Here is a 17,653-nt window from a genome sequence, read left to right on the forward strand (position 1 = left end):
CATATTTTTCAAGGCTCTGCTTAGCCATAAGGGAGCATCCCTGCATCGTGTGAGCTGAGATAGGGCCACCTGCATGCTCCTTGCTCACTCTGTGCATGGTACCATAGGACGGCTTACTACTCAGGGCCTGCATTCTTAGACTGAAAGCTTGCTGAGAGAAGGGACCCATGTTTATTCCTCTCTGTGTGTCTGGGACCAGCTAGATGCCTTGGCACCAAGGCTGCTCTCAATAACCATGGGGAAGGAGATACATAAACACATAATTACTACTAAAGGGCTATATGCACAATAATGGTTTGTGCTCACTACTCTGGGAGCTTGACATGACCAATTCTGCTGGGAGATGCATGATGACTTATCACCTTAGGAGCTACTTTTGGAGTTGGAGCTGTAGACTGAGCAGCAGCCTACCCAGTGGGAAAAACGTGGTGGGAGACATGTGCAAGTTGAGGGATCAGGAAAGAACTTGGTTATTTAGGGAATGGCAAGTGGGTAGATGGGCAGTACCAGGAAAGGAGACCAGGAAGGACTGGCAAGACCAGACCATAAAGAATTTTAGAATTTCTTCAAAAGATATCAGGGAGCCACTGATAGATTCTAAGTGCAGGAGAGATAGATCAATAATTACATTGAGTTCTTCCTTAACTTCAGGTCCACTGTGAGCTAAATAATTGTTTCTCAGTCTTTAGTCATTTTTTGTACTATTTATGTGTACCTATTTATTGACAGGGGCAATCTGTCAATTTCCAGAAAAAAATATATACATATATACACACACACTTCGTTTTTTTGTTTTTTCCCCTCCTTTTATTTCATCATATTATGGGGGTACAAATATTGTTAGGGTTACATATATTGCCCCTGCCCCCCCCCCGTGCCAGAGCTTCAAGTGTGTCCAACCCCCAGGTGGTGCGCACAGCACCTGTTATGTAAGTATACACCCTTCCCCTCCTCCCCCCTCCCACTTGCCCACCACCCGATAAAAGTGTTTGGTTTTTTTTTTGACATTTTTGTTACATTCTATATCTTTGCCTCTCCGTAAGAAAGGTTAGAGGTATTCTCTTCCTCTCCACAATGCTCGCCACATCCCTAAGATGTGGGTCTCCCCCACCCCCGAATCCCTGGTGTACACTACCACCATTTGAGCACCATAGTTTTAGTCAGTCAGTACCAATTTGATGGCAAGTAGATGTGGAGCCCATTTTCCAGATCTTGTTTCGCCTCACTTTGGATAACGGGCTTAAGCTTAATCCAGGATAGCATAAACGGTGCTGGCTGACTGTCGTTTCTTAGAATTGAGTAATATTCCATTGTGAGCATATACCAAATTTTAATTATCCACTCATGAGTTGACGGGCACTTGGGTTGTTTACATGACCGAGTTTTTTTTTTTAATTCATTTAGGTATCAGCCCTTAGAACACAACAAGCTTTCTAGAATATTCTCAGGGACCTGAGCCAGGCTCTGAGAAATACTAGGCTAAGTAGCTCTTTGTGGGCTTATCAGGTTTGCCTCTCTTATTTCTACATATAATGTAATTGTGTTAGAAAATGCCCCTTGGCCGTTCATGGTGTCTCACTCTTATAGTCCTAGCACTTTGGGAGGCAGAGATAGGAGGATCACTTGAAGCCAGGTGTTTGATACCAGTCTGGGCAATATAGCAAAACCCTATGTCTACAAAAAATTTTTAAAAATTAGCTAGATTTGGTGGTGTGTGGCTGTAGTCCCAGCTACTTGAGAGGCTGAGGCAGGAGGATCACTTGAGTCCCGGAACTTGAGGTTGCTGTGAGCTATGGTGATGCCACTGCACTCTAGCTCAGATGAAAGAGCAAGACCCTCTCTAGGAAAAAAAAAATGAAAGAAAGCAAAAAGAAAATACCTCTTTTTTCATATAAGAATCTTACAAATATAGTTTTTTAATACAATTTCTTCATAGCTTATGGGATTCCCTTTTCTCAGACTTATTTTCCTCCTCCGTGGTTCAAGTTTGTAAAGTTTTTCTATAGGTAGGATTCATAAAATTTTTCTTCAATAAAAACTCTCTGGTTAAAGAAAGTTGTTTAATTTTCTTATCTTTTGGATTAGAATGGAAAACTTCTCTCTCAACAAAGGAGCAACCCAATGGTAGTGTTTGGAGTTTATGACTTTCACCAGGGTACATATGTATGTGATTACACCCAGTCGGATAACACAAGTTCATGGACAGTCAGAGCTGTTGTTCAAGTGAAAACCATTGGTAAGTGAGATTTTTGTCTCAAGATTTGAGATCTTAACCCCAATTGGCCAAATTAAGATTATCTTCCTTTGGCTTAGTTAAAAAAAAAAAAAAAAAAAAGGATAGTCGTATATTTGCAGTCATGAAAAGCCTTGAATGTGGGCAAACATCAGTTTTCCCACTGACCCAGTTCCCATCCCCCAGGGAAGGCTTGGTTCTGAACCATGTTCAAGCTGTCACAGGTTGGGTTGTGCATGCATTGATCTCTGATTTGCTTTTGCAATAAATTAAAAATGCATTAAATATATTTCACACACAGAAATATTAAGTGACATCCATGTACCTATCACCAGGTTTAACCACGTTGATGTTTTTCCATGTGCTTAAAATCTCGTTTTTTGTCTGTTCCATAAAGAAACAAAACATTGCAGATGTAGCCGGAGGTCTATGCCCCATCCCTCCCCTTGCCCTTTCTGCACCAGTATAGTCACATCTTGTCGTTAAGGTCCTTCCCATTTGTGTATTTATGCTTTTTCTACATATGTATGTATCTATTCATAAAATATTGTTTTGTTATGGAATGTGTTTTGTGTCACAAGCACATGGCATCATACTGAGTTATCATTTTGCCAATTTACACCCTTATCAGTAACCAACAGATTCCTGTTACTCCCAAATGGTATTTGGTGTTATCAGACTTTTTGATTGGCATTACATGGGATTTCTTTTTTTTTTTTTCTCCCAATTTACACTGCCCTAATAATCGGTTAAACGCCTTGTCATATGTCTATTGGAACATTGGATATTTCTCTCTGTGTCTTATCTATTTTTGCCCTTAGGTTGTTCTACAAGTATCAGCATGAATAAACTACATGATGTCATTAATTTATCCATGGCTTACAGAGTCAAAACATCACAAAGCCAGTCATTCATGCTTTGTATCAAAGACCTACAGAGTGGTTGACTTAGCTCTTAGTAAAGATACTAATCAATTTTATCTCCTCTTTTATTGTAACATACAAACCACATGGAGCACCGATGACCAAGTTAAACACCCCTGCCTACCTCCTGGCCCTGGCACCCTCTAGTACTTCAGATTGGGTTTATTTTATTTTATTTTAGATTTCATATATATTAGATTTCTCCTTGAAAGAGAAGTTAGATGTGAATCTGCCACTTGCACACTGCTTTCCCCTTCCAAGTGATGTGTAATTGTTCTTTTACTCAGCCATCACTCAGCCCTTCAGATTCTCAGTGGCATAATCTGCTTTTCTCTCCTTCAAAGGACACTTTGCCCCATCTATTGCATCTATTTCGATAAAGCCTTCTCTGTCATCATTCCTGTCTTCCTCATCGATGCATTCATTCTTACATTTATTCTTTCCCACACAAATATTTACCGTACATCTAATACGTGTCAGGCTTGGAGCTAAGGGTATAAGAACGGGCACCTGAGCTCTTTATCTGGCCTCTGAGAACTTACCATTTGGGGAGCAGACAGGTGGGAAGTAGGCTACCACAATACAGGGTGGTGACAGAAAGGGGAGCAGTGGGCATATGGGAGGCCCACCGGACCCACACCTGGGGAAGCCCACCCAGGCCAGGTGAGAAGAGCTAGCTCAGTGAAGGTGGACACTGCCATTCCAGGCGGAGGAAGCAGCACAGCTGTTGGGCAGTAGACGAAGGAGGACATGGTACACCCAGAAGGAGCAGGAAGGTCAGCTGAGGGGGAGGCTGTAGAAAGGGACTGACCTCACACTGTTCTAATAAGTTTGGATTTTATCCCAGGAACAATGGGGTGACACTGAGGGTTTCAAGTGGGAGAGTGTTGCAAAAGATTTGTATTTGAGGTAGATCATTCTGTCTGCTGTGCAGAAAGTGGATTTGAAGAGCAAGAATGGAGGCAGGGAGAGGAGTCAGCAGGTTGCTGAGGTCAAGCAGACAATTGCTGAGGGGACCTGAACTGGGGAGTGGTGGAAGACGAGGTGAAGTTCGTAGGCAAATCTGAAGCATTGAGTGGTTGGGAGTGGGAAGAGGGAAGGAGGAACCAAGGGTGAGAGCCAGGTTTTGAGTTGGGCAAGTAGGCCAACTGCCTGCAAGGTATGGAGTCTGTGAGTGCAGAGGCCGACAGAGCACAGGGCTGGGGTGCAGCAGGTGTGGGTCCTGTCCTCAAAAGATGCCTCGGGGTGCTCTGTGAGTAGACTCAGCAGAGGTAATGAGAAGGGCCTGGATGAGTGAGTCAACAGAACATGACGATGGATTTTGTGTAGAAAATAGGAGAAAGAAAGAAATCAAGGATGTTTCAGTTTTCTGGCCCAGGCAAGTTGGTGAATGTTGGCACCATTTAATAAGACTGAAAATGCTAAAGAAAAACAGGGTTTAGAGGAGATTAAGTATGATGCTTGGAAGGTCTTGTAGTCATCCAACTCATGATGACAGGTGGGTATTTGGATAAACCAGCCTACAGAAGCTCGGGCTGCAGATGTGAATGTGAGAATGGCCAACTTTTCCAAGATACCTACAGCCAAGGAACTGAATGGGATTGCCTAGAAAGGGGGATAGAGAGAGGAGGGTCTATCACAGGGCCCTGGAATACTCCAACACTTGGAAAGGTTGGGGAGAGGAGGAAGATCCCCAATGAACCAGGGCATGCGTATGAGGATGCACATCGGCCAGTTTATGCCAGGGGAAGGAGGGGGAGAAGAGCAGGGGAGGAAGTGAAATTGATGATGCAGACAGAGAAAATCGCAGGCACTATGGCCCTTCATAGGGAGGAGTGACCTGCACTCCCTGGGGGAAGCAGGAAGAGTGAAAGAGCACTGAGAAGAGAACTGACATGCAAAAGAGGCTCAGAGGAAGGGGTGCCCACAAGGACACAGAGAAGTGAGTGCAGAAGTTGAAGGAGAGGACAGGAACGCAGGTTGGAAAAGGAGAAAGGGTCTCAAAGAGGGCATGGCCAACAGTGCCGATGCTGTTGAGAGGTAAAGTAGATTAAACACTCAATTGTGCCCAGTGAATTTAGGCTCAAGGGTGTCACTGGTGACTTAGGCCAAAGCAGTTTGAGTGGAATGATTGCAACAGAAATAAGACTCCATGGCAGATGAGGGGATGGAGGAAATGAGCACAGAGGACTCTGTTTAAGAATTTGGCTGGGAAAGAAGGAGAATGGGTAAGGCAGGGATGGGAGGAAGAGGCTGTTTTCTCTGTTTTAAGACAATGAGACTGAGCATACTGAGCATGGGTAAATCCTGATGGGAAGGAGAGAGAAAGAAAGAAAGAGAAAGAGTGAGATAAAGACACAGGACAGAGATGGTATAACTGAAGTAAGGTCCCTGAGAGGTAAGAGTGGATAACATCGAGAATAAAAGCCCTGATTTTCCTTTATCAGGAGATGGGACACCTTCAGGAGGAAGTTTGACAGTGGACGCAAATTGAAAGTTTGTGGCAGGAAGCTAAAGGATAAGATTATTACTAAGAGCTGCACTCTCTTTTATTTTGAAACAAACCAGGAGTTTAAGGATGGAGGGGGCAGGCTCAGATCTACTTGACTTGTACAGTTTCTCAGGTGGAGTCTTCTTTCTGTTGGATTGCTCAGCCAGATAGCATCAAAAAAGAAACCTTGGAGGAGAAGACCAGGATGGGGACTCAAGTCTTCAAGGGATTAGCAGGGTTGGTGAGGAAGAAAAGGCACCCAGGCAAATACAGATTAATCAAGGACCGGCGTTTTACTAACACCTGAAACCTGATGTCACAGCCATTCTGGGGACAAGCTTATCACATGGAAACTTGAGTTCCTCGACTTGTGGAGGAACTTTGAAGGGGGAGATCCAAAACATTTAGATCAAACTGTGGCCACACACTCACATCTTCAGCAAGCTGGCCTTCAGATTTCTCCATGCAAATAATGATTTTTATTCTCATCTTTTAGTGAAAGACACTAATCTCAAGCCAGACATTCTGGATCCCATCCAGGACACACTGGAAGTAGAACTTGGTAAGCTGGGCTTTATCATCCTCCAATGACATGTGCGTCTGAGAGCAGGTCTAAGTGTGATATAAGGAAGAGAGCATCAGCCTTTCCAGTCAAAAACAGAACTGGGTGTGAATCTTGACTCAGCCTCTGACTAGTTTTGTGACCTTGCATGTTTACTTAATCCTTCTAAACCTCAGTCTTTAAATCTGCAAATAAACTCTGGGAGGCCGAGAAGGGAGGATTGCTTGAGCTCAGGAGTTCGAGACCAGCCTGAGTGAGAGCGAGACCCCGTTTCTTCTAAAAATAGAAAGAAATTAATTGGCCAACTACAAATATATAGAAAAAATTAGCCAGGCATGATGGCGCATGCCTGTAGTCCCAGCTACTCGGGAGGCTGAGGCAGAAGGATTGCTTGAGCCAAGGAGTCTGAGGTTGCTGTGAGCTAGGCTGACGCCACGGCACTCTAGCCTGGACAGTAGAGTGAGACTCTGTCTCAAAAAAATCAATCAATCTGCAAATAAGTATCAAAACACTGATCTTACAAGGTTGTATTGAGAAACAATGGGACAATGTATGCTAAGTGGCTGGTGCATTGGATGTGACTGATAGAATTTAGATTCTTTCTTAACTCTCTACGGGAACAGATGGTTGGTTATGTATACTGGCTAGGTCCGTTGAGTACATCTGTAAATGTACCAACTTGAGTAGCATTAACCCTTACAACTATGATGTTTGGTCTGGCCTTTAAAAGCATTGCAGTGGAATACTACAAGCTCTGCTTAAACAATTTGCATTCCAAAATAGTGTCTTCTGCTGGGCAGAGGGGAAAGTGACTTCCCTGTGGTCTCCTTTTATTCTATCACTTTCAATAACATCTATATCTTTCCACACAGCCAAATAAGAATTGCTCTATTTAAAACCAATTGCCAGCTGTTTCACTTAAATAAGTATTCTTTTACCTGCTAATAAAAGATTTATTTTTATAGAAATAAATGTAGAAGTATATATTATGGTGTAAGATCAGTAGGTGGCAGTAGTGGCCTATCTTGATTACAGAAATTGCAGTAGCCATATGGGCAACATCATAAGAATGGAAGGAGGGAGAAAGGAGGAAAAAATAAATAAATTTGAAATAGTCAAGTTAAATATGGTATTAGTGAATTTAAGGTATCACTGCTTAAAAAAACATTAAGGTGCAACGATGATTTTTCAAATGGAGTTCCTAACCGTTTCCTGGTTAGATAGTAAGTGTGAGTCAGAGCATACCTGGGTAACTCTTGTGGAGAAAATGGGTAGAAAGAAGAAAATCTAATAACATGCATGCTCGTCCCTAGGGCATTGTTCAGAAAAGCATCTGAATATCTAAAGAATTTTTTTTCTTTAAACTACATGCTACAATAACCTCATGATTTTCATTTAATATAGAAATATTGGTTAGAGAAAGGCTTTCTATTGATGTACCTTGTCCTTCAATGGTTCTATTAAAAATAGAGCTGGTCACTGAGGCTGCTCGTTTTCTTAGTGTCTCTATCAAGACTTCTAGTGATACGACCGTGCTCATCTTCATTTTAGGAACATACCGTGACATGGTTGAGATAACAAAATCGCTCATTAAAGACAAAGATACCTGGTTTTGTGTGTTCCTGAGTGAGAGCGATGTAGGTGCTTCATTATTTCTGACACAACTGTTCTACCCATAACCCTGACCGTCTGCAAATGGTTTTCTGGGCAAGTCTTCCTCCCCCATACAGGCCAAAGTGTTCTCATCACTGCCTTCCTGTTTTCTCTGGCCTCTGCATTTTCAGGAAAGCCATTAACCATTAGCTGCAGAGCACGATTTGGCTTCGAAAGGGTCTTTAAGCCTGTGATAAGATGGTACATCAAAGACCCTGACCGGGAGTGGGAAGTCTCGGCACCTGAGGCCAAAAGGTGAGAAAACTCTTGGACTCTATTCCCTGTAACTCAGAGGAGAAGCTTGCACCTTTAGAAACTTCTAAAATACACACACAGAGTCTATGGTGTAGCCAACAGCACCAATTAGTGGTGAAAATAAAAGTACAGAAATGCAAAGTGAAAAGGGCCATGAAATGAAATATTTAAGTTGTGTTAAAGCTCAATGTGTAGCAACAGTGTGATTTGGCTGCTATAAAAGTCAAGCTATGAAGCAGACAGACATACTGGCCTAGGCTTTAAGAGAAGTAGCACGCCCGACAAATGGGAAAGAAAGCTCCAGCTACCATGTCGCTTGTGCTATCCACTCAGAACACGTGGTGAATTCAGGGTCCCGGATGCGTGGAGCAGTGTAGAAAGTGTCCGAGGGAAGTGGCACTATTATAAGGAGCCTGGAAAAAAAAAATATGTGAAGTGAATGAGGCACAGTTGAAACAACTTAACCTGGAAAAGGAGACCGAGAAGTCGTCTCTCTGTCTTGACCTACTTGGGGCTATCATGTATTATGAGAAATTAGACTCAGTTTGTTGCTCCCTGGAGCACAAAACTCAGTTCAGTGGTCAGAATCAGTGGTGAGAGGTTTTGACCAATACGAAAGAAAACTATAGACATTCGGAGCTAACCAGTGTCTCAAAAAGTTGGACTCCAGTCCCCAGAGGGGACAAGGGGCTTGGGTCCCATCATCCCCAATCAGACATGTGGCTAAAGGATACATTCTCTCATTTTTCCAAGATCTCACCCAAACTAGGAGTCTATGCATTAAGTACCTTCTCTGGATTTTTGGAACATTTCAATGAACAAATATGACATCATTTTGAAAAGTACACATCATTACAAAACATAAAGGACAGATTTTGATAACAAAAATAAAATTTGGTGAGAACTTCTAAGTTCAGGAAAGTCATTGGCGCCTATCTTAACCTGACATTACATTGAAGTTCGGAGTAGGAGAGTATGGCAAGGAGAGTATACTTTGATGTCATCCACACTTGGGTTTGAGTTTCTTCTCTATCTAGTAGCAATGTGACCCTTAACCCTGGCGAGACTCCATCGCCCCATCCATAATCCATGGATAGCAACGTCCATAGTGCAAGGTCACTTACGGGGCAGATACAGGAGGGGTGATGCGCTTATCACAGTCAGAGCAACACAGCCTAAAACATTATCCCCATAAACATGATTTCTTAACATGAAGACACATTGTAGACTGGCAAAATTGTGAGTAAACTCCAAGACTCACAACTCCGTAGATGGGGCAGAACGGCACAGGCCCCGGAGTCAGGCTGCCACTCCCCAGCGGTGTGACCGGGGCTGCTCACTCACCTTCTTTGCCTTTGCATGTCACTTGCTAAGTTGGGATGATCATATTATTATTCTGTAAGGTTCCTGGGAGGTGAGGAGTATAGGAGATTAGAAAGTCCATATTCACTACTCAGAGGAGTGCCCAGTGCATAGTAAACCCTCAGTAGGAATTAGCCATTTTTAATATTATTCTTACAGTATTGTTATTATCTGTTCTCATGGGGAATTCTTAGAGTAAGGAAGGTCAGATGAGACCCCCAAGGAAATTACATCTTAGTGCAAATGCTTACTACAGTCAACAATTGAATCAAAAATGAGCCCTCTTTGACCATCTTACATTCTTCTGGATCTTTTTATACTATAGATCTCACAGTTCTTCTGAAACCCAAACTGGTGGCTGTTTATAAGGGTTCCAAATGCTGCACGTGGATGTATTTTATGTAATTAAATGGGCGTGGTGTTTTCTTCTTCTCTCTTTTCCCAGTATTAAATCCACTCTAAAAGATGAAATCATTGAGCGTGATATAATCTTGGAGGAAGTTACTCAGAGTGATCTTCGCAGGAAGTTTGTTTGCTTTGCCCAGAACTCCATCGGGAACACAACCCAGTCCATCCAACTGAAGGAAAAGAAAGGAGGTAAGCCTGGAAGTTTGTCCCAGAATATATGCAACCGCTTTTACTTAATAAGGGAGGAACTTTCCTAAAGAATAGTAGTAATGATGATGGCAATTAACATTCTCCAGAAGCAGACATTGTTCTCAGTGCTTTGTTTGTGTTAACCCATTTGATACCTTGACAAAGCCAGATGACAGTAAATTGCATATTAGTGGTCCAGAACTGGTCCTCTTTTTTTTTTTTTTTTTTGAGACAGAGTCTCACTTTGTTGCCCAGGCTAGAGTGAGTGCCGTGGCATCAGCCTAGCTCACAGCAACCTCAAACTCCTGGCTCAAGCGATCCTCCTGCCTCAGCCTCCCAAGTAGCTGGGACTACAGGCATGCACCACCATGCCCGGCTAATTTTTTCTATATATATTAGTTGGCCAATTAATTTCTTTCTATTTATAGTAGAGACGGGGTCTCACTCTTGCTCAGGCTGGTTTCGAACTCCTGACCTCAAGCAATCCGCCCGCCTCGGCCTCCCAGAGAGCTAGGATTACAGGCGTGAGCCACCGCGCCCGGCCTCAGAACTGGTCCTCTTAACTAATACTCTGCATATGGGGGTTGTGTTGGAAAAGCCAATCATTCATTCACTCACTCATTCATTCATTCTACAGATACCTACAGGGCATGCCCTGTGTGGCAGGCATTGTGCTAAGACCTAGCTCCCTTTCTTATTTTCCTTTCCTGGCTTCCAAATCCAGAGAACGTGATGGATTCATGTTCTGGATGGAGAACGGAGGCAAGAAAGAGTAATCGTGCTCAGTGTTCAGAATGATATGTGTATGTCACAGACCATAGCCTTTTAAAAAGCTGGAGTAGAAATTCCAGGTGTGAAATAGCTTTTACACATTGCTTTAAGAAGATGCCCACAGATGAGAGTTGATATCATTCATTCATTCATTCACTCATCCAATTAATAGTTGACTATAGTGCAAGCAGGTTTGAATGTGTGTGAGGCTCAAGCCAGACGGAAATGTGCTCCTGGGCTGTAGTGGATACTTTATGGAGGTGGCTTCCCTCATTGGGGGTGTGAAGGGGAGCCCTGTGTTGGGTACCAGGGAGGGTGCAAAGGTAGGCTACATGTGACTCCAGGTCTCAGGAAGTTTAAACTTAGTAGGGATGACAATCCACGAAAATAAGTATTACAGTATGCAGTGCGAGAGATGCAAATGGATTGCGTGGAAGCGTATAGGGGAAAAATAAATAAACTGGCTACAATGTATTCCCCAGGTCACGCTGATCAGGAATTGCCCATTGCCCTGGATCTAGAGTTTGTTAGAAGATAGTCTTCAAGATGTGATTTAAAACATTCCCAGGTTCGAAAGAACTGCTGCCAGTGGCAGTGATTTTGATAAAACGATGGGGCAGGAGAGGGTGCTGGGCGGGCCACGCTATGGCCTGAGTGGGCTCGGCCCGGGACTGCCACCTCCGCACCTGCTCACGGCCGCTGTGTTTCCCCAGTGCTGTTCCTGTACCTCCTGCTTGGCACCGTCGGGGCGCTGGTGGGCATGCTGGCCGCGGGCGCGCTGCTCTACAGGCACTGGATTGAAATAGTGCTGCTGTACCGAACCTACCAGAGCAAGGACGAGACGCTCGGGGGTAAGGTCACCCCACCAAGGACCCTCTACCTTGCCCTCTCGTAATTGACTTAGAGCAGGACAATAGAAAATGCCATCACTGCCCCTTGACTTTGTTTCCCTGGAGTTATCTTAGGTGAGAAAACTTCAGGTGCCTCCTGCCAGCCAGGGGAGAGCTTATGGGAGGACCTCAAGAAAGAGGGGCTCCCTGGTGGATAAAGTCACGCCCCTGAGGTGTTGAGACCTTCCTCCAAGTCTGGTGGCTTCACACTGGGGAAGGCTGGAGAAACGATGGTTTTTTTCATTCCAGTTGCCAGGAATCTTGCATACAATGCTATTTGTGAGTCATGTTGGACTTGAGAATAATCTCTCTGCTAACCAACCTGAAGCAAGATGTGCAAACAACTTAACAACCCTGTGCCTTAGTTTCCTCATTCATAAACTAAAACTGTAATAGTATCAATCACAAAGGATGCTGTGAGGGCTCACTGACTTATTAGTAAGACATATTAAGCGTTTAGAATGGCACCTAGCACATAGTAAGCACTCAGCACGTGCCAGCTATTGCTGTTAATAGTTTTTGAGGACTAGAGCATATATGCCCATTGTGGCTATTAGCTACTTTAATTTTCACAGCAATCCACTAAACCAGGCAGAGAGAGATGAAGTCACGTGCCCCAGTTTGAATCACTGTAAGGCGTTAGAGCTTGGGATTCAGGCCCAGGTCATCTGGCTGAAGAGTTCCCATCAGCTATTACTTCCGTTAGCCTCATCTGTACAATGAGAAGCTTTAGGATGGTGGAAGTGCTGCCCAAAGTGGGAAATCCTGCAAAATGCAAATACTATTACTATTTATAAAGTATCTGTCCATTTTCCCATGAGATAGGATAATCATGTTCATTAATGTTTGCTTCTTTAGAATAGAAAAGCTACTTCTATTTTTTTCTAATCCTGGAATTTTCTAAGGCTAGAATGTTTACAGTTTTAGTAAATGATTCTGTTGCTTGCAAAGAGTGCAATCCCCTTCTGCTGGATTTCATGGATAATTATTTATCTCACTGGGAGGCCTCTCCAAACTCTAGTGCTTTCTCCACACTAGGAATTCAGTGAGGAGCTGTCAGATCCCTGGGGAAAGGGCTAGTAAAGAAATGCATCAGCTATATCTTTCTTTAGACTAATTACTGAGAATACATACTAGAAATCCTTAAGCCAAAAGTGTTTTTAAGATTTATTTTTTTTAAAAATTAGTTTTTTCAAATGGAGCAAATTATTGAATCCATGTCTTACTCGTTTCCCTAGGCAACGTCATAGGTCTTTTACTGAAATGCTATTCACCTTAAGATTCTAGAGCTTGTGTAGAAGACTCAGTCAACTGTGAAAGATTTCAATGTGTCCTTTCTCTTTCTACTTTGCAAAGACAAAACAGTAATCAGATCTGGAGGAAGAACTGGGTTTTTAAGCATAGTGGTACAGTGCTCTCTGCTGGACAACATGACATTTTGCAGCAAAATGATTGCTTTGAGGTTAATGCTGAATATCTAAAATTTTAAACAGACATAGAATGTTAGAGTTGTGGAGGACCGAGAAGGACAAATAATACTCCACTCTCTAATTTTATGACTAAAGACATTTAGTTTCCAAATTATAGAAAAATAATAGTTTTCTGGGGTTTCACATGATATGGAAGGAATATAGGCAACTCTGGTGTGTGATGCATTTACACTGCAAAGCACTTGCACTTACCTGCCAGCTGCACCCCTCGAGTTTCTCCTTCGCACCTGCACGATCAGGTGCTCCACAGATTAACATCTCGACCTCACCCGGGCTCTTTGGCATCCTCCTCTCTTGACTCTTGGACCTTACTTTTGGGTAGCTGCACTTGCATCTGCCTAGGCCTCTTTTTAGATCCAACTTGAGCAGATAATATTGCTAAATAGCATCAGACACCAGTGCTATTGTTTACCATTTTGTAACAACCCTTGACAGGGGTCATGGGAAGTGCTGGGATATGAACCCCGTGTGTCCTATTCCAAACTGAAGTCCAGTGTGTTAACCTCTGGAATTTTCTACTTCCAGTTAGCTCCTTAGCATGTCCCAGTAATCAATGTGCATTTGTAATAGTATTGTCAACACAGGCATATGAAATCCTTAACACACCCTATAACAAATTCTATAAATATAGTTTCCCATTAGAAGGGAGGGGAATGGACATTTATCTTGTGCCGGCTATGAGCCAGACACTAAGTACTTCATATACATTCGTTATCTTATGCAACCCTTAAAACAGCCCGCTGGGGAGTTAATGTTACCTTCATTTTACATATGGGGATTCAAACATAGGTGTATGAGCTATCAGCTCTCCACGGAGGTATTTTTTTTCTCCTACGGATGCAATGTGTTGGGTGTTAGCAGTATTTTGCTCACTGGATCTTATCATGCTTTGAAAGCACAGTCTCCTCTTTGATGTGTAACTAATGAGACAGAAACACTGCAGATGCAAAGGAGGCTCAGAGGAACTCCCGTGTACATGAGATTTAATCATCGAAGGTCACAGCTGTTTGATGTAACCTCAGTGATGATGCAGGAGTGCTTCATAAATTAGAACTCGATTGTGGGTGGACAGTCAATACCACTCAGTGGTGCCATTTTGAAATGGACACAGCTGCTGCTGTTAATTTTTCGAATCAATTTTGTGAGTTCTCAAATCTGATTTCTTATCCATTTACCATATGTTTCAAGCACATGTATGTGTACCATGATAGTAAAAAATTGTAAATGGCTCACTTTTTTCATCGTTCCTCTTCCTCAGATAAAAAGGAATTCGACGCTTTCATATCCTACGCGAAATGGAGCTCTTTTGAGAGTGAGGCTGCGTCATCTCTGGGTGAAGAACATTTGGCCCTGAATCTGTTTCCTGAGGTTTTGGAAAACACATATGGCTACACCTTGTGTTTGCTCGAAAGAGACGTGGCCCCAGGAGGAGGTAGGTCTTGCATGCCAAGAAAAAATACAGCATAAAAAGGGCAGTTAAATGCAAGCTCTTTCTAAGTGTTTTCTGTTGTTCTTCCTTTTGGGATATACATCGTTTTGTGAGGTTTCATGAACTTAGAACATCTTGGGCAACAACACAGAAAAACATGTATTCAAGTGACATGTACCATCGTCATCAAAAAATAATAATCCACCGTCAGAAGACAATAATAATGTGGGGTCCTAGGAAGACCTTCCAAAACAAAGAAATCTTTCCTGGCTTTGCAGCAGGAGGTTGTCTCTGTTGTCCCAAACAGGTACCCCTCCCCCCCACACACACACCTGCACTCCCTGATTTCTGGGACTCTGCCCTCCACAAACCTCAGCATTGTTTGAGCAGGCTCCTCAGGCCTGGGCCCAGTCCTGGCCACCATGAGACATCCAGACCTTGGGCTGTCCTGGCCTCCCTGGCCTCATATACTCCCACCAAAGAGTCTGGGACATTCCAGGACCCCTGTTACTCCAACTTACCTAGTTCCAACGTGCTTTGCTCCTAGAGGAATTGACAATATGGGGAGTCAGATCACAAAGGGAGGAATGTAAAACTGAGGGTCACCAGACACTAGAGTATATCTTCAATTATCGATAGAGTTGATACATCAAAAGTGATAGCGTAAACATGTCTCCTTTCCTCCTCATGTAAGAGTACTTATTACAACGAACTCTCTGGATAGATCTGGGAGAGTCAACGTCATTGTGACTCACGGTTTAACAATTTCAATTGACAATACTTAAATTCTTTATTTCCAGTCTACACAGAAGACATTGTGAGCATTATTAAGAAAAGTAGAAGAGGAATATTTATCTTGAGCCCCAACTACATCAATGGACCCTCCGTCTTCGAACTACAAGCAGCTGTGAATCTTGCCTTGGCTGATCAAACACTGAAACTCATTTTAATTAAGTTCTGTTGCTTCCAAGAGCCAGAGTCTCTACCTCATCTTGTGAAAAAAGCTCTCAGGGTTTTGCCCACGATCACCTGGAGAGGCTTAAAATCAGTTCCTCCCAGTTCCAGGTTCTGGACCGAAATGCGCTACCACATGCCCGTGAAAAACTCTAAAGGATTCACGTGGAACCAGCTCAGGATTATCCCAGGGGTTTCTTGCTGGGAAAGACTCAGTAAAACAGAAGCCACTGGGAGGAGCTCCCAGCCCAGCAAACGGTGGAGCCACCTCCCTTCCAGTCCCAGGGACAGAGATATTGCTGGGCAGAACACACAGCACGGATCAGGCTGATAGGAAATTGAAACAGTTTTCCGACAGCCACAAACAAGCCTGAGAGACACTGAGACGAGACTGAGGCTGTGGTTTGGAGCCTTTGATTTCCTGGACTGGACAAAGGGAGAGTAAATCCTCTAGACCTTGTGTACACTCAGCACACAACACGCCTGAGACCTTCCCAGTGGTCTGAGCAGAATCAGCAGGTGCAGCTGCCTGGTGGCCATGGACTGCCACATCTACCCTGTATTGTACATATGACTTTATGTACACTTGCTGTCAAATAAATATTTTTATTAGAAATGGGTGATTTAAACTCTGCCTAAAGCATTTCTGTAAAGAAGGCAGTTTTTATTCCATGTTCTCACATCACCTCTGGAGCACAAAAAGTAAGTGTCAAAGATGGAGACGTATGGGACACAGAGTAGACAGGGCTGTAGTTAGTTTCTACTATGTCCTTACAGGAGGTGCTGCCTGTGGGTGGAAGGGCTGATGCAGTCTGTGCCAGGATATAGGCTTGGGGAGAAGCATAGGGTTAATCTTAGTTCCTCCTTGTGATGTTGGTCAGAGACCTTTGTTCTGGACATAAAGTATGCAGCCTCACCCTGGACCACTGGAAATAAGAGCCAGTTAAGCCAAAATTATTAGGCCAGTGAGGAGACAGGGAATGTGTGAGCAGTTCCATACAACTTAGAGAGGCATTGGCAAGAGTCAACAGCCACGCTAAGAGTCTGAGAAATCAATGCACACACTGGTTAAAAGGCAGCGAGAGTGGAGCTTGAACAGGCTTTAGCCTGAGCCATTTGCGTACTGTGTGCTTCCTGACCTAGTGGTCTCAGTCTCAGCCCCCCTAAGTAATGGAGTGATGGGCTGGAGGGCTAGACAAGGCTAATTTCACTCTCATAATTTTGTGTTCTTTACAAGAGTTCAACCTGCAGTTAAAATAGTGTTCTAGTCACACATGGACATCAAACCCTCACGCTCTGTCCTCCCTGATGGGATGGAGTGATTCATCTTTTGAGCAATACAGAAAAGCAACTTTTGGACTCATTCACATGTAATGGGTCACATCCACGCAATGTGATCAAGTTCAGAGTGGCTAAATGTCACGGCCATCTGGCCACTCCTGGTGCCTGTGCGAAACGCTCTTCTGCTCATTCTTCGCAGAGGCACCCACATCATAAAAACCACGGTGGCTTTGGCACCAAGCAACATCCTTGTTGGAAATTTCAGTGATAGAGTTAACGATGAGTTAAAGGGTATAAATTATTCCTGGAGGAAGTTTCTGGTGGGAAGGATCATTGCAGGGTGTCAGTGGGGAGGAACCCACACTGTCATTGTGCCTTTGTGCCCCGGTGATGGCCAGGATCCCTGGCTTTTCTGCCAGCTGCTCTCTGAGATTTAAGGCTCAGAAATTTCTGTTGGCCAGTCCATTCAGGTTTATCTTATTCTCAGATAGATGTTACTGTAACTGTGCTCTCCAGAGGTCTAGAGTTTTGTCCTTAGCTTTATAGGAAATCAAACTGAGCCTCAGGTTCATGCATACACAAAAGGATATATATCTAGCTCTGATATTTACAGGATATAGTCTTTCCAGGTTAGTAGGTACCCTGAACATGATAAATTAGCATTCAGAACAAAGGTTATTTATATTTCTTACATGTAAGTCAACCAAAACAAAGCAGATAACCAAAACAAGTGTTCTATGTATAAGAGACTGGTTGTAATCA

At 43.4% G+C, this 17,653-nt stretch overlaps 1 protein-coding gene across 4 annotated transcripts in view; it reads left to right on the forward strand.

The window, feature by feature from the left end:
- The window catches only part of IL18RAP (interleukin 18 receptor accessory protein), a 41,234-nt gene extending 24,995 nt beyond the window's left edge, over positions 1-16,239 (forward strand). For 2 of the 4 annotated variants that reach the window (XM_012740537.2, XM_076001066.1), the window contains 7 exons: positions 2,086-2,236; positions 6,144-6,209; positions 7,994-8,117; positions 9,925-10,076; positions 11,561-11,698; positions 14,486-14,659; positions 15,457-16,239. In XM_012740537.2, coding sequence (XP_012595991.2) covers positions 2,086-2,236; positions 6,144-6,209; positions 7,994-8,117; positions 9,925-10,076; positions 11,561-11,698; positions 14,486-14,659; positions 15,457-15,941 — 1,290 coding nt within the window. In that variant the 3' untranslated portion in view covers positions 15,942-16,239. The remainder of the gene's footprint in view (positions 1-2,085; positions 2,237-6,143; positions 6,210-7,993; positions 8,118-9,924; positions 10,077-11,560; positions 11,699-14,485; positions 14,660-15,456) is intronic. The other 2 variants (XM_012740540.2, XM_012740539.2) reach the window with 2 other exon arrangements.
- Positions 16,240-17,653: the final 1,414 nt, after the last annotated feature.

This window comes from Microcebus murinus, chromosome 3 (genome assembly GCF_040939455.1).
Source record: "Microcebus murinus isolate Inina chromosome 3, M.murinus_Inina_mat1.0, whole genome shotgun sequence".
Classification (NCBI taxonomy): domain Eukaryota; kingdom Metazoa; phylum Chordata; class Mammalia; order Primates; family Cheirogaleidae; genus Microcebus; species Microcebus murinus.